Source organism: Macrobrachium rosenbergii, chromosome 8 (genome assembly GCF_040412425.1).
Source record: "Macrobrachium rosenbergii isolate ZJJX-2024 chromosome 8, ASM4041242v1, whole genome shotgun sequence".
Taxonomy (NCBI): Eukaryota; Metazoa; Arthropoda; class Malacostraca; order Decapoda; family Palaemonidae; genus Macrobrachium; species Macrobrachium rosenbergii.
In genome coordinates, this window is record NC_089748.1 from 12,529,537 (window position 1) to 12,548,314 (window position 18,778).

At 45.0% G+C, this 18,778-nt stretch overlaps 1 protein-coding gene across 2 annotated transcripts in view; it reads right to left on the reverse strand.

The window, feature by feature from the left end:
* The window catches only part of LOC136840604 (leukotriene A-4 hydrolase), a 168,366-nt gene that overhangs the window by 122,957 nt on the left and 26,631 nt on the right, over positions 1 to 18,778 (reverse strand). For both annotated transcript variants that reach the window (XM_067107288.1, XM_067107289.1), the window contains exon 2: positions 5,480 to 5,592. In XM_067107288.1, the coding sequence (XP_066963389.1) occupies positions 5,480 to 5,592 (113 nt within the window). The remainder of the gene's footprint in view (positions 1 to 5,479; positions 5,593 to 18,778) is intronic.

Consider the following 18,778-nt stretch of genomic DNA (forward strand, 5'->3'; position numbering starts at 1 on the left):
CCACCATCTCAAGTTTTCTTTGGTTTCCGGAGTGATCAGAAAGATGAACGAGTCAGGGTGGGTCTCCCCACTCCAGTTGGCCTTCAGGAAGAACTGCAGTACCATCATATGAAGTCTCCCCAGGCTTATGAACTTCTCGATGGATGTGCAGGTTCCCAAAAGGCTCATCCAACTGTTGGCCAAGAAGGCTTGAGAGCGAGGAAGACACGGACTGTTTGAAGACATGATTGTACTCTTTTGGGGGATGGAAAAACCTGAAAATTCAGTCTATAGTCATCCCCAAATAAAGATTCACTTGAGATGGAGACAATTACAATTTCTACTTGTTGATGAGTAATCCCAGGTCTTGGGCCAGAAGGGTCTTCCGAAGGTCCTCCGTGCACTGTTCCTTCGATGGAGAATGTAGGAGCCAGTTGTCTGATAGAGGGATGTACTGATCCCCATGAAGTGAAGCCACTTCGCAAGGGGGGGCGAGAACGGGAGTAAATACTTGGGGAGCTGTAGAGAGGTCAAAACACAGAGCTTGAAATTGGAAGACTGTTCTGGAACACAAATCTGAGATACTTCCTGCTGTCTTGGTGTGCTGGGATATGAAAGTAGGTGTCTTTCCATATTGATGGTCACCATCCAATCCCCCCTGTTGGATGGACGAGAGAACTGACTTTTTTGTTTCCATCTTGAATTTTGTCTTCTGAACAAAGATATTCAGGGCACTGCCATCCAGAACAGGTCTCCATACCCCAGATGACTTGGGGACCACAAAAAGACGGTTGTAAAACCCTAGAGTGTTGACATCTTCAACCAGCACTACAGGCCCTTTTGCAAGAGCCAACATCTCTTCCACAAGTGCTGAAAACCTCTCGGAGTCTACCGAGTAGGCTGTCAATGGGATGGGCATTGATAATAAGGGAGGGTTCTCCCTGAATGGGATAAAGTACCCCTCTTTGAGTACTATCGAGACCCACTAGTCTACTCCTCTGGCTTCCCATTTCTCCCAAAAGTGTAGGAGTCTTGCACCTACTGGCACACAGAGGACTGGATCCTCATTTACAAGAGGAAAGCTTTGAGGGAGCCTTTTTGGCTGGGCATCCTGCACACAGATTGGAGCATGGTCTAGCATAGAATCTTGTCTTGTTGCCCCGAAAGGGCTGCTACTGCAAAGGAGGGATTGACCTCGCAGCATTTGGCTGACTGGACTAACAAATCCTGTGTCAACTTTTTCTGAAGCTCCGACGCTATTTCTTGGACTGTGGCTTGAGGGAAGAGGTGCATATGGTCCAAAGGAGAAAAGAGAAGTGCCAACTTCTGAGATGTAGTCACACCTTTAGTGGTAAAAGAGCACCAAAGTTCACGTTTCTTCAGGACACCCATCCTGAATAAAGAAGTTAGTTCCACCGGGCCATCCCTGATAGCTTTATCTGCACAAGATAAAATCCCCAGACAGTCTGCAGACAAGTCCTCTGACATATCCTTGCAGTCTTCGATTTTCTTTGCCAGTGGTCCCATGGTCCAGTCCAAAAAGCTTAGGTCCTCAAAAACCTTAACACATATTCTTGATATGTGGTCAAGCTCGGTAGTCAAGAACATAACCTTAGCCGAAGCAAAGGCTGGCCTCCTATTAGAGTCAATCAGACAGGAGAAGTCCCCCTGAGAGGAGGCAGCTTCTCCTGTAGCATACTCTTAGTATCTCTCAGAAGCGAGATGGGCGGGTGGAGTGCAAAAGCCCGCTTTGTCCTGCTCTCTCTTGTCCGAGAGCCAGAAGTCCATTTCCCTCAAGGCTTTCCTGGATGAAGAAGACAAGACCATCTTGGGAAGCCTGGAGACGTCAACAGGCTGGTTCCTCATATAGAAGGCAGAGGCAGGGGAAGCCAGGATTGTAGGTGAGAAAAAGGAGGCTGGAGAAGGGTGTGGAAGGAGAAGGCTGGTCTAACACCTCTTCCTCTGAAGATATCAGTGAAGGCGCAAAGTCAGGAGGATCCTGTGTTACTGCTTGATTTTTCTGCAAGAGGTTCATAATTTCATCCAAATGGCACTAAATAGGATCTGTCGACGAAGTATGCTGTGCAGGACTGATGGCAGATGAAGGAATCAATGGTAGAGAGGGCGGCAGGTGCTCGGGGAGCGATGCTGGAAGATTTGAGTTTGGCACCAGACGAACAGGAGTTGGCACCAGGCGAGCACAAGTTGGTGCTGGGCGCTCGGTGGGTGCTAAGCGGTCGGTTGGTGCTGGGCAGTCAATGGGCGCTGGGTGCTTGGAAGCAGCTAAATACTCCGAATCCACTGGGAGCCTATCAGATGAGGATGGGGCTTCCGTGAAAAGGTCGGGCGCTTGGGTGGCAAATACTGCTGATGGGGCGAAGATCGTTCAGGGCTAGCCCAAAAACTATAGGAAGAAAGACTGAGGACTGCACTCAATATCCTTTGCACACTTGCAAGGAGGCGGGGGAAGCGCGGTCAGGAACTGTTACACACCTCTTGAGAGGACAAGAGATCTCATAAAAGTGCCCTTGGTGCCTCTGGTCCAAATCGGAGTCCAAAGAACTAAAAGAAAGGTCGTGCACTTCCTTACGGACTCCTTTCCAGCAGCTGTCCATCAAGTCCTGGGAGCATTCAACAGGCTCGGTTGAGGGGGCACCTACCGGAGGGAAAACCCCACCGACCTCCCCTGGACTACCAGTATGCCTTCTTCCTGGTGCATGGGAGCCTGGCAGTGACCTTGGTCTAGGAGCGTCGGCGGGACAAGTATCCACCTCCTCCACTAACACACTAACACTTCACTAACACTTGCACTTTTAACACTGGCTTGATCCATAAGCACTTTAACCGAAGCACTTAACTGTTCCATGGTCGAAACAATGAGCCCAAACTTCACATCAACACGGGGCTTCTAGGCTAGCAATGGTGTTAGGCTCGGAAGCATGGGGGTCTGGTGAAGGAGTAGGTTGGATAGGTAGAAGACTGGTTAAAGGGGAAATAGGAGTAGGAGAGGGAGACAGAACAGGTAAATCGGTATTTGCCGATTTAGGAGAACATTCTACATTAGCTACATTCCTAGCCTCGGCTCTAAGAGCAGCCTTCCTCTTCCTGTCTCATTCTAACTCATCTAAAAGAGATTTTAAAGTTTTCCACTTACCATGATCCCAGTCCCTACATTTGATACATGCCAAATCAATAAAGGAAGTCTGTCCCCTACAATTAGTACAGATTGTGTGGGTCTTAAGATGCTTTCGTAAGTTTAGTTTTGCAGCCTTTGCTGCAAAACCGGATACTAGAAGAGCTAGTGTCGAACATCACTGTGAAAAGTCAAAATCGGGAAATAATTCACTAATACAGTACTGATACTAATGAATCCTAGGCTATTTGAAAATAGCTTAAATGCTACCAAAAGTTCAAAATGCGTCACCAAATGGAGAACAAAAGCAACCACCCGGCAACCAATCTCAAAACAATAGCTGCTGTGAAAACTGAACTACTGTCGTTAAGCGGCAGAAATGGACTGACGTCATTCTGAGGCGTTGTACCCTTCCTCCCCCAGTAGAGGGCAGGACCTAGTCACCTACACTAAAACAAATTTCAAATTTTTAGCTGCTGTGCAAGTTAGAAATGTAGGTTATGTAGTTACATGGTAAGTTACATATACTGTATAAAATTCGAATATCATAACATCTACAGGTTAGATAAGGTGGAAGTAGTGAGAACACATTGTTATGGATTTACAGATTTATCCAAAATGACAAGGGAAGTAACAGCTGCAATGAAGTATTTAAAGCAAGCATTGTATGATGTAATCCTTTGTGGGATTAAGGTCTCATAAAAACCTTCAGCTGTTCAGCAAGAGTAAAGAGACCATTGGAGGATTCTGAACAATGAGAAAATAAATAACATTTATTCTTCCCAGCCTTATTCTGGACTGGGGAGATTTGTCATGAGACTTTGAAAAATTTTCTTCAACAAGCCTATTTTTCCTGTGGCAGCTTGGATTCTTGGTTGGATGACTTCAGTGACTGCAGAAAGTACCTCAAACTTTCTGCCAGTGCTGTGAGACTGTCACTCACTGTGATGAGAGCCTGCAATGGAGCAGGGACCATTTTTATTACTGTAGTTGGATCCTTTACAACTGCCTATCCACTTCCTCAAACACAGAAAACAGGATTTGGGTGTCCAATCTCAAGGACAACATGTCTAGAGAGTCAGATCTGACTCCCACATGCTTCATTGCAGCTGGAAATGGAAAATCAGAAGGCTCAGCTACCATCTGAAAGTTAACGTTGTTTCTTTCCTCTATCTCTGTCAAGACAGGTAGGGAGATAGAGGATCATTTCAGCAGCTGGAAACTTGATCCTTGAGGCAAAGTTTCAACTGAAAGCTCAGAAGTTGCAGAAGGGAATGGAACAGAGTTTAAACCAAAGGCCAAGCACTGGGAATTATGAGGTCATTCAGCGCTGGAAAGGAAATTGAGAGTAGGTAGGTATGAAAGGTGTAACAGGAGGAAAACCTCGCAGTTACACTATGAAATAATTGTTAAGAGAGGGTGGATAGCAAGATGGAAGATACTGTAATATGAATGGAGGTACAGTAAAAGGAATGAGAGGGGTTGCAGCTACGGGCCAAAGGTACACTGCAAAGAGCCTTTAGTAATGCCTACAGTGCACCCTGTGCGGTGCACTGATGGCACTATCCCCCCCCTACAGGGGATTGCAGAAGGGGCTGCATCCAGAAACATAAAAATGGGAGCAACAAAAGCCTCGTGGGGAAACCCTAAGGACAAGCGAAGACTTCAACAACTCCCAGAACTTCAAAGGAAGTTTTGAAGCCTGATCCAGTGTTGCAGGAGCAAGAACGAGGAGGATAAGAAGCCAGATGATGAACTTGCAGGGACGGGACATCCACAAAACCAACAAGGACCACAGAGGTAAAGGAAGACACATTAAAAACTGACACTGATGAAGTCTTTTTGGCCCTCTTTTGAATAGATTTGAAATTCTGCTTCCAGGAGATCCTCCAATTCTTGGCACTTCCCTTGCAAGGTATGTTCCTAAAAGAATCCTGATTCCTTCAAAATGAACAAAAGACATGAGGCCAGTGGTCACTGGAGGCATAAAATTTCCAAAAACACATCCATATCCAAAACATCTAAGCTCATCTTAAAATTTACCTGAAATATCCATGAACAGATTTGCATAAGCACTCAATACCAACAAAACCTAGAACAGTGTACCATGGTGTAAACCTTCAAACATCCCAAGTCAAAAGATCTATGCCAACAAAGCAGCAGTAGACAAACACTGACTCAAGGGCAGCTGAAAAAAATGTGCATGTATGTAACACTGTGGGTGGAAAGGCACCTCCTCTATTGACCCATATGCATCAACCTGTACTGCCCAGCTTCAATGACCAAACCAGCTGGGACCCAAGAATACTTTCTACGTAAAAGATGATAGTGTCTATTCTGATAAGAACAAATAAACAATGAACTTACCAACTGTGAGGCATCGGTTAACTGCTCTGCTGTGAGAGTAACAAAACCAGAGATGATTTTTCGGGAAAAGTCCACATTCCACTTGAGATGCACAGCAACGACCTTTACTTCCTCTGAAAAATTATGACTCAAGTTCATTTAAAATTCAGGTCAAATAAACAAACATTTACATAAAAGGTGGCACTTAACAAATATTCACTCATTCACATCCATACTAGTGGAGCAGATAAGCCATACAATCATTCATTTGATGATACTAGCATGAAATTTGGCAGAAATACTCATTGGGGGTAGACTTTAAGAAAAAAGTGCTAGCCACCTGACATTCCCTTACATGGCCATTTTCTGAGATGGCCGCCATATGACGATTATCATTAAAAAAGGCCAGTATATTTTTGTATAAACAGCCAGAGTTCAATCATTATTGGGATAAATTAGGGGGTTCTTTGTCATAAAATTTCAGACTTTACTTGGGAGAGCAATTCAGGAATCCAATCTGTCGGCCATTTTCCAAGATGGCCAGCCAGGTAAGCCTAATATGCAAAATAATCCAACTTTCTTGGAACTTCTACATATTTGTCCATATAACTTGATTTCTATGAGTATTTATAGCCATTTGTTCTTAGACATAATTAAAAAAAATATGCAAGTGACAAATATACTGACTCATTATTGACTGAGTCCAAATTTGAGAACACACATCATCATCCTCCACATATTGCTTTACTGCATTCTCACCTAACTGTCCTGATATTTCCAACACTCTCTGTCATATGATATGCTAATTCCATTCTCATGAAGCTTGTCTATTAATTCTCTTTTTCTTGTTTTGGTAAACACTTTCATCCTGACATATATGGGAAAAGGTTTCATGGTGTTATGCATGCCTGCAGGTTTTTGATCCTTCAGTATACAGTACTTAGAGTAGCAGTTGTATTGTAAAAGTTCTGCAATAGCAACATCTGACAGTATAACACTATGGTGTCCAGATGGGACCTGATGTCAACACCATGCTCGATGCTGCAAACAAACTGTAAACGTGCCTGGGAACAGCTTCCTCTCCAAGTCCTTCTTGTAAATATTGACAGAATTTTGTTGTATGAGCAAGCATTTCTCTTTGAATGATAGGATTTAGTCTTATGAACAAGCATTTCTCTTCGAATGACATCTGCAGCTTTAGCCAGATGAATAGCTTCACTGTACTTGCTAGCATCAGACAAAACAGCCAATGTCTTTTCTGAATGCTAGAACAACATCATGCCCCTTCCTATGGGCCTCAAGCTCAGGAATCCTAGAGAGTAACTGCTATTTTAACCTGGTGGTATTGACGTCTGGGTAGTCTACACCTATACAGGCTGTGCTTGTATAGGGAAGCTAGATCAGCAAGTCTGAATATTACAGGTGATGTTTCTGTATTAGTAACCTTGCTATCAATGATGTAGATAAATTTAGAAAAAGCCACAAGATATAACTTTTTCCACTGATCATGGCAATTCTCTTCTTTCTTTATCACATTAAGGTGTGCTCTCTCTGAGTTGCATAAGTCTGCCAAGCATCATGGGTGATACTTCAGTTCTTGAGCAACATCACCAGCACTTAACTTTGTAAGGAACTTTCCATGGTTTAGGGTCTTGACACTGATTGAGCCTTTCCTTCAGCTGCATTGTCATTGCTTGTCTTAAATTTGATATTTCATCCTCTTCTTCACACAAAAAGCATTGTAACTTTGGAGGATCTTGAGGTTCATGATCTCTTTCCATAGTTTTCTTCTGTAACTGATGTACTGAAAGTCACTGCTGTTTTCTGTGCTCTTTTCAATTTGGTATTATTAAACAAAAGTCTGCAGCTGTTATGATACTTTGCTTTACTCCATATCAATGTAGTTTCTATGCCTTCTCCATCGTCTAACTGTGCTGGATCAAATGATAGTGGCAAAGCAATAAGAGCATGAAACAATGGTACATTTTCTGAGTCCAGTCCCGTGTCAGCCGGTGAAATTCCATTACAGCACGAATTTCTAGGTATAACAATGCTAGATATACCAGAGAAAAAGAGCTTTCAGGAAAGCTGGGGTTACTACCCCCAGTCGATCGCCTTTTAGGAAGACGTCGGTATAATGAAGGGTGAGTGAAATACCACTACCATGGAAATATACTCAAAGATCTCTCCTTATCAAAACCCCGAAAAGAGCGGTGAGCCGTTACAGCCCCCACACTCAACACCGCCAGGACGGCGACACCAGCGCCACCTACTTCATTCCATTTTCTAGCACGTGATACGTTCGTTTTTTGTGTGCTCGTCCCTTTTGGATTGTTTTTCATCATCTGCAATGGCATCGAGCACCTTTTCCATCTCTAAGTTAAGTACCATCTTCTTGTGGGGTTTTTGATCTGTTTTTTGGCTGTTTTGGTCTCGTGTTTTCATAAATATTGAGATCTTCTTATAGACGCCACGCGCCCCCGTCAGCCATGTCGACCATGAGGCGACTCCTTCTGTTCTTTCAGTTGAGTTGTCTCCTCGTCGTTATAGAAAGGTTTTAACCCCATGAATTCCTTCCTGGTGGTTCTCATGTGGCTCCCCCTTTTAGTTTTTGTTTTACATTATCGCCCATCGGGCCTTTCTTAGGTGATGCCCCGCCCAAGTACCCCACCAGGTTGGGTTCATTTTCATTTTAGTCTCAGTAGGCTATTATTTTATACTTGAAGATGGTGCTCTTCTTTTATTTTTAGTATTTTTAATTATTTTTGTTTATTGTTTTTTTGGTTGTGTGGTTTAATCGGTGGCCTCTCCCGAGGTAGGCTACGCCCCTATTGAACTTAATTTTATTTTGATTGTTTATGTGTGATGGTATTTTTTGTAGTGTTAGCTCCATCCCTTGCCCTGGGTGCGGAGATCAGGTTGAGGGAGTTTTGGTTGCTGTTTCCTCCGGGTCGTTTTTTATGGTGGTTAGAGTGAGCCCCTTAGTTCTCTTCCTCCATTTGGGGGAATCGAGTTCTTTGGATGTGTTTCCTCTAGGCTAGTCGCCTACTTACCCCCTCTCGGTCCCGGTTGACTCTCAGCACAAAATTTCTCTCCCTGCTGGTTCCTCCCTCCTTTACACTTACTCTTTCCTAACCTATACTAGGTTAGGCTTATATTAGGCTTTGCCTAGCAGGAGTTGGGCTTCGGGTTGTGTAGCTTCCTGAGTAGGCTACCCTTCCAAGTTCATTTGGAGGGAAGGATGCAGTTGAGCGGGTGTCATGTTCTCCCTGTCTCCTGTCCCCTTCCGGGTAGCCTCCTCTCCTCTCCACCTCCCCCATCAGCCTTGCTTGACTCGCGGCGGGTGACGCTAGATGGCGTTTTCTCCGAGTTCAGGGACTCCTCCTATTGTAGAGGGATTCGCCCCTCCCATACCGTCCCCAGCTTCGCTGTGGTGGGGTGGGTGGTTTGTTTGCTCGAACGTGTTCGAATCACTTTCTCATACCTCATCTCCCCATCGGGCTACGAGTTAGGGTGAAATGTGTGGCTCCGCATGTATGTTATGAACATAAAACACTTTACCCGTTTTGTTTCCGCGGGAGGTAAGGGTGGGAGGTTTCTATATCACGTAAGGGAAGCGGACCCCTCCGGTCTCTTGAGTATTACCATCACTTGTTATTTTTATTATTGTTAGACAAGTATTATTATTATTTTGTTTTAATCTTAGATAAATCTGTTTACTTATATACGTGAATCCGGTCCTACACCCGGGGGCTCCGCCGTTATTTTTCTGGCAGCCCTTATGGTTAGTTCCTGGTTTCTCGTTCCTTCATTCCCCGGAGTCCTCCGGGGTCTGAATCCTTACCTTCCACTCTGTGCATTTAAAGCTTATTGGCCCAGTTTATAATAGGGAGTTCTTCTCCTTGAGTATTCCGGTTGTAGTTGAGTTTCGGCCTTGCCGGGCTTTAGATTGCTTAGAGTGTGAGGTTCATGTACTTTTATTTTTACAGACTGTTCGCTGTGAGAGAGCCGGGTGTACCGCCTCCTTCAACAACCCTACGGGCACGTAGTATGCCGGACCCACGCTGGTTGTGCGGTCCGGCTTGATGACCTGGTTGTTTGGCACCTGATGGTTGTGAGGTTTGCTTCTTTGCTCTCTGTTCAACCATCCAGGATGAGTCGGTAAGTGACAGTCTTTTTCCTCCGGTTCATGCTCCTCATGTTGTGTATTGTTTATATTCCCGGTCTGACTTTTCGTTCCTGACTAACTGCAGGTTTCCTTGCAATTATGGACGAAGCTTCCAAGAAGTCTGCCTTGGAATCCCTCCGGCCTGGGTGGCTGGGTTCCGGCAGGAATGTTCCGTCCGGGAAGCCCTACGCCTCGACGCCAGGTTGAGGGACTTGCTTTACCCCAGCGCACGGGTGGCGCTGCAGTGCCTGAAGAACTTGCCACCCCAATCATCCAACAATCCGGGATGCGACCCAGCCACCTCAAGTGGATATCATGTACGCCGAGGTCTCGGAGGATGTTGCCGCCCTAAATCTCAACCTGGAACCGATGAATACGGAGCAGGACCAGGTGGTAAGTGGTGAGGTAAGTGAGGATGTTGGGGCGGGCCCCTTTGTTTGACTCCCTGCTTCATCAGTTTCTTCATTTGCAGGTTTTGTGAAGTCTTCCTCCTGGGTGATAGAGCTCCGTCTGCTATCCCAAGTTGAAGACTTCATGGAAGGCGAAGGCTACAAGTCCTCGACTTCCAAGAAGGCACGCCCTTCCCCGTCGAAGGCTAAGGTTTCAGGACCGGTAGCCTCCGGGAGCAAATCTAGTTCCTCCAGCAAAGGCGCGAGTAAGAGGGCTGCAAACCAAGCCCTCCTCGCCAACCTTCTTTTGATGCAGAAGCCCTTGCCACTGAACTTTACAAAAAGTTCACGGAGGACCTAGATTCTAGGTTTGAAAAAATCTCGGATAAGTTTGCCAATTATGACAATATACTGGCAGGTTTGGCTCGCCAACCTCCGGCAGAACCACAGTATTCTATCCCCGACACTGCGGACCTCCCGCCGCTTGATGTCGGTAACCCTTGGCGGCAGCACCGGGCCATCCAACATGATGGCAAACTTACAGTTGAAGGTCTGGGCACGAGACGGTTGGAGGAATTGGAGTTCTTCCCCGATCTCTTGCCCCTTATCCAGGCTTCGTGAGGCTCACTGAAGAAGCCTGGATTCGGTCAGACAAGGTTCCTAGGAGACTGTCATCATCCCTAGGACCAGGCTCAGTCGGCTCTCCTGCGCACTCTGACGGAGTGGCAGGCAGAAAACACGAAACTGACCCCTTTCAAGGGCAATTTTACGATGTTCACCCTGGGAGAAGACCTTCCCACTCCTTGCATGGACAAAGTTGCTCTGGCTACGGCCCGAGCATGCTTTGAAGGTAATCCCTTACCTCAATTAAGGGAAACAGATCCTACTTCCTGGTATTCCCAGGAAGTAATGAGTTCTGGGTGGACGCCCGCCCACTTTCACCGTGGGGAAGCTGGACCCCTTCGCGCTTCCACGCAGTTTAGTGAACAGCTCCCCTAAGCTGCCGGAATCTCTTTACTGAAGGCGGAGTTTGAGGCCCGGACTAAGTTAGCCGGTCCTTGAGCTCCGGCTGTCTTACAGAGGCTACTGCCGCCTCCGGCTCGGACGAACCCTTTTTCCAGGTCCTAGCTAAGTCCTTCCTGGCGAGCTTCCAGTCGGACTTTGCATGAGTTTATCATGGCCAGACTGGAGTGCAGAAAATTTATTTTTGCTGACGCTACTATCCGCCACGAGCCTAACAAGCTCGTTAAAAGCTCGATCTGGGGACCTAACCTCTTCCCTGAAGAAGAGGTTACATCCGTCATGTCTGAGGCTACACGGGCCAATCAGAGTCTGCGCTCTCGGTGGGGAATTTCCGCTTATAAGCGCAAGACCCCAGAATCGGCCGCCCCCAGACGAGAGGAGGCAAACGCTTCAGGAGGCATAAGAGGCCCCATCAGGCGGTAGTTCAAGCCGCCCCGGTCTCGGCAGTGGCCCAACCATCTACCTCTAAGGCCCACCCCAACAGTACGTGTTGGTCCAACCAGCTGCACCCTCCTATGTGTCTCACCAGCATACAACCCCACATATGAGGGCCGTGGATTATTTCACGGCCTCAATAGGGTTGCAAGGGGAGGAAGAGGCAAGGTCCCCACAGAGGAAGGTCTAACACCACCCCAAGAGGAAGACCTGGACGTGGTAGAGGGAATAAACCCGCTCCCTCCCACTGAGAGAACACAGGTAGGCGGTCGCTGTATTGGTTCAGGGACCAATGGACCTTCAGCCCTTGGGCACACAGCATTGTGTCCAAGGGACTGGGGTGGAGCTGGATCAAGACCTCCTCCTCTAACCAGGTTTTACCAGCCACCCACATCAATCCTACAGGATTATGTAACAGAATTGCTCAACAAACGAGCAATAAAGAAAGCAAGGCACCTAAAGTTTCAAGGCAGGCTATTCACTGTTCCCAAAAAGACTCCGATCAGCAAAGAGTGATCCTGGATCTGTCGGCGTCTAAATCTCTACATAAAATGCGACAAGTTTCGCATGCTTATGGTAGCTCAGGCACGGACTCTACTTCGCATGGGGCCGTCACCACCTCTATCGATCTTTCAGACGCTTATTATCACGTCCCGATTGCGCGGAACTTCTCTCAGTTCCTCGGTTTCAGACTCGGGAATCAAGCCTACTCCTTCAGGGTCATGCCCTTCGGTCTGAACATTGCACCCAGGGTATTCACCAAGCTGGCGGACACGGTAGTACAGCAGCTCCGGTCCCAAGGAATTTCCCTAGCAGCGTACCTAGACGATTGATAATCTGGGCACCAACTGTTCCGGAGTGTCAGAAGCCACGTCCATAGTCATCAATTTCCTAGAGTCACTGGGTTTTCAGCTGAACAGAGAAGTCCCGCCTGACTCGGAGTCCCGGTTTCAGTGGCTGGGTCTCCAGTGGGATCTGTCCTCCCACACGTTATCTCTCCCGCCTCCCAAGAGGAAAGAGATAGCATCTCTCACCAAGAGGTTTCTCAAAATCCATCGGCATCCCGTCGGTCCCAAGAAAGAGTCTCGGTCCCTTCAATTTGCCTCAGTGACAGACCTGCTCTTGAAAGCCAAATTAAAAGACATAAACAGAGTGTGGCGGAGTCGAGCAAATGCCAAGCTCAGGGACAAGGTCTCTCTATCCTCGAATCTTAAAGACAAGACTGCGGCCTTGGACCACAGTCAGGGCCTGTCCAAAACAGTACTGCTTCAATTTCCCCCTCCGGCACTAGTAGTTATCCACACAGACGCTTCTCTAAGCGGCTGGGGGATATTCACCAAAACAGAAAGTACAAGGAACGTGGTCCACAATGTTTCAGCAGTTCCATATAAACACCCTGGAAGCTATGGCGGTCTTTCTAACTCTGAAGAAAATCCGCCTCCCAACCGGATTCATATCAGGTTGGTGTTAGACAGCGCAGTGGTAGTTCATTGCATCAACAGGGGCGGCTCCAAATCAGGTCGAGTAAACCAAGTAATGGTAGCCATCTTCTCCCTGGCGAACAAGCACGGTTGGCACCTGTCAGCCACCCACCTAGCAGGAGTCCGAACGTGGTGGCGGATTCCTGTCCAGGACTACCCGTTGGAGACGGAGTGGTCCCTGGATGCGGAATCTTTCAAATGGATTTGCCCGGGTTCCGGGCCTCCAAGTGGATCTGTTCGCAACGGAGAGCAACTTCAAGCTCCCTGTTACGTGGCCCCAACCTGGACCCTCAGGCGTTCGCCACACACGCAATGACAGTAGATTGGAACAATTGGGAGAAGGTTTATCTGTTCCTCCAATAAATTTACTGCTGAAAGTATTACACAAACTCAGGACATTCAAAGGTCAACCAGCCCTAATAGCCCCTATTGGCCGAAGAGCAATTGGTTCCCTCTCCTTCAGGAACTGGGATTACGGAGTCTTCGGATTCCCAAGCCCATTCTGACCCAGACAGTACAAACCAAGACTGTGTCAGCTTCCTCAAGGATTCAGAATGCCCTAGTTTTATGGACTTTATAAAAGTTCGCAGCCCAAAAAGGAGCGGACATTGACCCTGTCAACACTCTGTTTTTAGAATCAGATAAAAGATTCTACTCTTAGACAGTATGACTCAGCAGTCAAAAATTAGCCTCCTTCCTGAAAGCATCTGAAGCCAAAATTATGACGACTAATTTAGGAGTTTCCTTCTTTAGGTCACTGTTTGAGAAAGGCCTGGCTCCGCCACTATTACCACAGTCAAGTCGGCATTGAAGAAAGTATTTCTTTACGGCTTTAAAATCGACCTTACAGATTCCTATTTTTCATCCATCCCCAGAGCATGCGCTCGCCTGAGACCAGTATCACGCCCACATTCGGTTACTTGGTTTCTCAATGACGTCCTTAAGTTAGCATCAGAGTTGGATAACTCCATTGCTCTTATCAGGATCTGTTAAGGAAGACCTTATTTTTGATTAGCTTGGCTTCAGGTGCTAGAATCTCAGAGCTGTCGGCTCTCACTAGAGGTGATAGTTTTGTTAACTTCCTCCCATCTGGAGAAGTCCTCCTTTCCCTGACCCTAGATTTTTAGCTAAGAACGAAGACCCACAGGACAGGTGGTCTCCTTGGAAGGTGGTGCCCCTTCCTCAAGACCAATCTTTATGTCCAGTTTATACACTTAAATCTTACCTCTTAAGAACTCCACAGAGTAAGTCGGGTCCTCTTTTTATCAGGGAGAAAGGTGGTACTCTTTCTCTGAACGCTATAAGGCAACAAATTCTGTATTTCATTAAACAAGCCAACCCAGACTCAGTTCCTAAAGTTCATGATATTCGAGCAGTGGCTACTTCTATTAATTACTTTCATAATATGGACTTTTCAGAGTTATCAAAATATACGGGTTGGAAATCACCTCTAGTGTTTAAACGCCACTATTTAAAAATCGCTCAAGCCCTGAAATATTCTACAATAGCAGTGGGAAGTGTCATCTCCCACCTTAAATAATCATATCCTTTCTTTTCCCCCCGCCCGCCTACCTCATTTGCTTCTCTGCTTATTCTCCTGGTTGTTTATGCCTCACTGCCTAGCCCCTCATATTGATGTATCTTGTATCTACTGATGGAAAAGTGTAATCTGACTAGCCATAATTGTTTTCACTTATGGGTACTGGACGGTTTTTATTTGGCTCCACATTACCCCAGATGTTTGTGTGTTAATTTTCATTAGTCTTGTCTCTTACATGTTTAGCCTAAGTTTACGTGTATAGTTTTAAGGTTGTATTTGCTTGTTCTGTGCACATTTCATGTTTCACTACCTTTAAGTAATTTTAAGGTTTTGAGGTTTTTTCCCTATCATACCGGGACCTCCCCTTGTTTTGTAGTGCTAAGTTTTTTGATGTGCCTTAGATTTAAGTTACCTTACTTTTAAGTATTCTTGCTTCATGAAAGAGATTGCTTGATTAAAATTATTTTCGTTACAATTTTGCTTTTTCTTCAGATTACCCCCTTTTTCCCAGTAGTAGCAGTCTTGGCATGATTCTCTATCACTATTTCACCGGCTGACACGGGACTGGACTCAGAAAAGGGATTTTGACAGAGGAAAATCTATTTCTGAGGAAGGTCCCGTGTCACCCGGTGACCCTCCCTAACTGACCTAGTACTCCCCCCGCTACTTGCACATGCCAAGTCTGGGGTTAGTGCTAGCATGGAATGAAGTAGGTGGCGCTGGTGTCGCCCGTCCTGGCGGGTGTTGAGTGTGGGAGCTGTAACGGCTCACCGCTCTTTACGGGGTTTTGATAAGGAGAGATCTTTCGAGTATATTTCTGTGGTAGTGGTATTTCACTCACCCTTCATTATACCGACGCCTTCCTAAAAAGACGATCGACTGGGGTAGTAACCCAGCTTTCCTGAAAGCTCTTTTCTCTGGTATATCTAGCATTGTTATACCTAGAAATTGCGTGCTGTAATGGAATTTCACCGGGTGACACGGACCTTCCTCAGAAATAGATTTTTCCTCTGTCAAAATCCCTTTTTTGCAAGATTACCATATCCAGCAGTCATATTTCCTCTGAAATAAGCTAAAAAGTGAAATTTGTGTTTCATCACTTTTGTCCTCTTGACAAAGACATTTACTCCAGTCAGTTTGCATTTTTGGCTTGGCATCCACGATAAGATACTTTGAACTTAAGAACAGCTGGCTGAGAGTTTATCCTTTTACCACCTTTGCTCACTTTCATGTAAAGGATGCAGTTATGTTCGAGCTGTTGCCCTATACCTAACTCGATTGTTCATCCAATATCATTTAAACCCTGTGCGTTCTGCACACCATCCAGATAATGTTAAAGCCCCGTCATCCTTGGCTCGGCTCTCCCGTGCTGGCACATCCTGTCAGTTCAGGCGAGGCTATCTAATTTCTTTGGGGCTGATTACAGAGCATTTGTGATACTAAACTTGCAGCTGATATTGAACCATGCTGAGTTTCACGGCAGTGTCTGTCACCAGTGTGCCCTGGTGGTGAGTGACATACACTCTCTTGGCTTCACCTCCATAGTTTAATTTTACTTTTCCTTCTCATATATGAGTAGTTTTAACTCTGATATTTAGCTTCATCTGGCCAAAGCAACTGGTTTTTTGGTGCCAAAACTTTCCATTTGCCCAACTGCTGTCTGCAGAATCCCCCCGTGCCTCAGGAACAGTAGTGTTGACTTGCCTGCAAGATTGGCTCTGTAGTTTGCAACCCTTGGAGGCATTATATAGACAGAAAGAGCTTATCCTCTTTGACTTCCCTTCATTAGTAGCCTTTTTTTAGTAGCAAAGTTGGAAATAAATGGACAGAGATTGGCACTTTTATGGTTTATGGCTGTTTTTGGTGTGCTGGCAGCCAGCTTGAAAAAATGACAAACTCAACAATAATTTGTATTTTTCCTAACATATAAGCCTACAACAACTGGTGATAGGAGTATCCTTAATCAAGCACGTGCAGATGGCTATGGTAGACTCATTTTTAGAGAGTAGCACTAGCTACAAAAGAGGTCCGCAGGACCAGCATCGCCCAATTTGTGAATATCTGGAGGGAACCATGATATTTCACCCAAGATGAATGAGTGAGAGATCGGGAAAGAGGGGAGGCATGAGATGGGAAATTAAAAAGTCACATGATGTTGTGGGTTTGTATGTTGAACTTGTCATTTGTTCTGACACTGATACAAACACCCAAACACCACAACATGTGATAGGAGACTCATAAAGTGGAGGGAGGAAGATCTCTCCAAAAAACAAGCAAGGCAATTAAAAGTGACCACCAAACATAAAACATTTTTAAAAGAATAATACTCACTTTTTAAAGTGATGTGATGGGGTACTGGAATTTTTGATGGCTAGCACTTTTTTCTTTTTCCTTTGTGGGGTTGAACATGATATGAGTTCCTAAACTCTCCTTTGTTCTCTCTATTCAAATACCCATCAGGTCTAGTCTTCATCTATGACATTTTTCAATGACTTCCTGGGCCTCCATATCTACCGTTTTTATGAATAAGCAGCCTATGCCTCATCACTCTCATTACACGTCCACACCGCCCCATCTGGACTTTGAGATCACAGTCTATTTTCAGCCACTCCATACCTCATCTCTCTTCATTCATAATATATATGATCTTCCCACCATACTTCATTCTAAGTCCAACATTTTATGGCTACAACTTTTCAAAATGTCTCCATTTGCTCTGTCAGTGCCAACAAAAACAATTTATTGGAAGTAATTTGGTAAAGTCAAGCATAATATGGAATAAATAATATATTGTATACCTTCTGCAAATACAGTATAAAGTAAACCTCAAGGTCATACACCTTAGTAAGCATACGATAAGCTTTTAAAACAAGTGTCGATAAAACTGCAAGAAGTTTGGCTGAACACCTAGCACTAAAAAACAGAAGTAGAGGGATTAAATTTTTCAACATGGTAGAGAATGTTCTTGAGGTGCAGCTAAGCTTAGATTCTATAAAAAACATAACTACTGTACCCTCAGTTTAAATAATAATAACTAATATTATACAGAGAAGATAGGTATAAAGCAATTATTTTTCTATTTTTTTTATGAACCACAATCAAATAACATAAAGTAACAGTATTGTATTATGTATGTGTTGAGAGCAAGTTACTGCTACAGGGAAGGAGCCATTGGTAATTGTAACAAGACTGTAGTAGGCCTAGCAAGTTAATTATAGAACCTTATTTCAATGAGTGTGGTATAAGCAATTTTTATGCCAGTGAATCCTTCATAATATTCTAACTTATTCTGAAAAAACACAAGAAACTTACCACTGAGTGCCACACAATATTCTCACTTTTTCAGCATTTATGAAGCAACACTTCATAGTGTGGTTCATTAGGTAAGCTATTCTTTAGTAGTTCTTGAAGGAAATGAAGTTTTCATAATAAAACTAATATTGTAATACTTACCTGAACACCTGAATTAGCCCTGGTCACCTGACCAGCCCGAACATAACCCCACTCATTTAACTACATTGTTAAAAATTTTTTAACTGTCAGCATTACCAACGCTGCAGGTAAACATTGTTTACTGAGTTACCTGTCCACCGATGGCAACTCTGCTATCTGCACCGGTCGACAGGAACGCCCCCTCCTTTTCAATCGCTAACTAATCACTATCATTTAAGAGGGGAGGAGGGTGGGAGTCATTCAGGTGTTCAGGTAAGTATTACAATATTAGTTTTATTATGAAAACTTCATATTGCAATACACTCCCTGAACACCTGAATTAGCCCGATTAACAACATTTACATGGTGGTGGGATCAATCAATGTCAGCCCGACCTACTCTCGTGGAAAAGCAGGTAACGCAGTTACACCTACTTATGTTTGTCCGATAACTCACCCTGGTCTGATCATCCGGTTGAAGGGGAGAGCACCTCATCGTCAGTCTCGTAAGTCTGAGTCTCGTCCCTGTCAATCTAACCTCCCATGTGGTATGTCATGCCTCTCATGTATGAAGGTGGAACTGATACCTCCCATGTGGCTAATGTAGCCTCTCATGTATGGAGGGGAAGTTTCAAGGGTTCATCCTTCACGATGCTCCTTGAAGATTGCCAGTGCGGAGTGTGTGCGTCCTTTAGGTGTAAGTTGCTCCATGGTTGCACCTTACCTGACTAAGTACCCAATGACAAAATCAACCTTTGACTACTACAAACCCTAACAATTTCTTGACAACTGATATAAATGAAAAGTTTTTTTTTTTATCCTACCTAATAGTCCTAGGCTAATATATACGGCA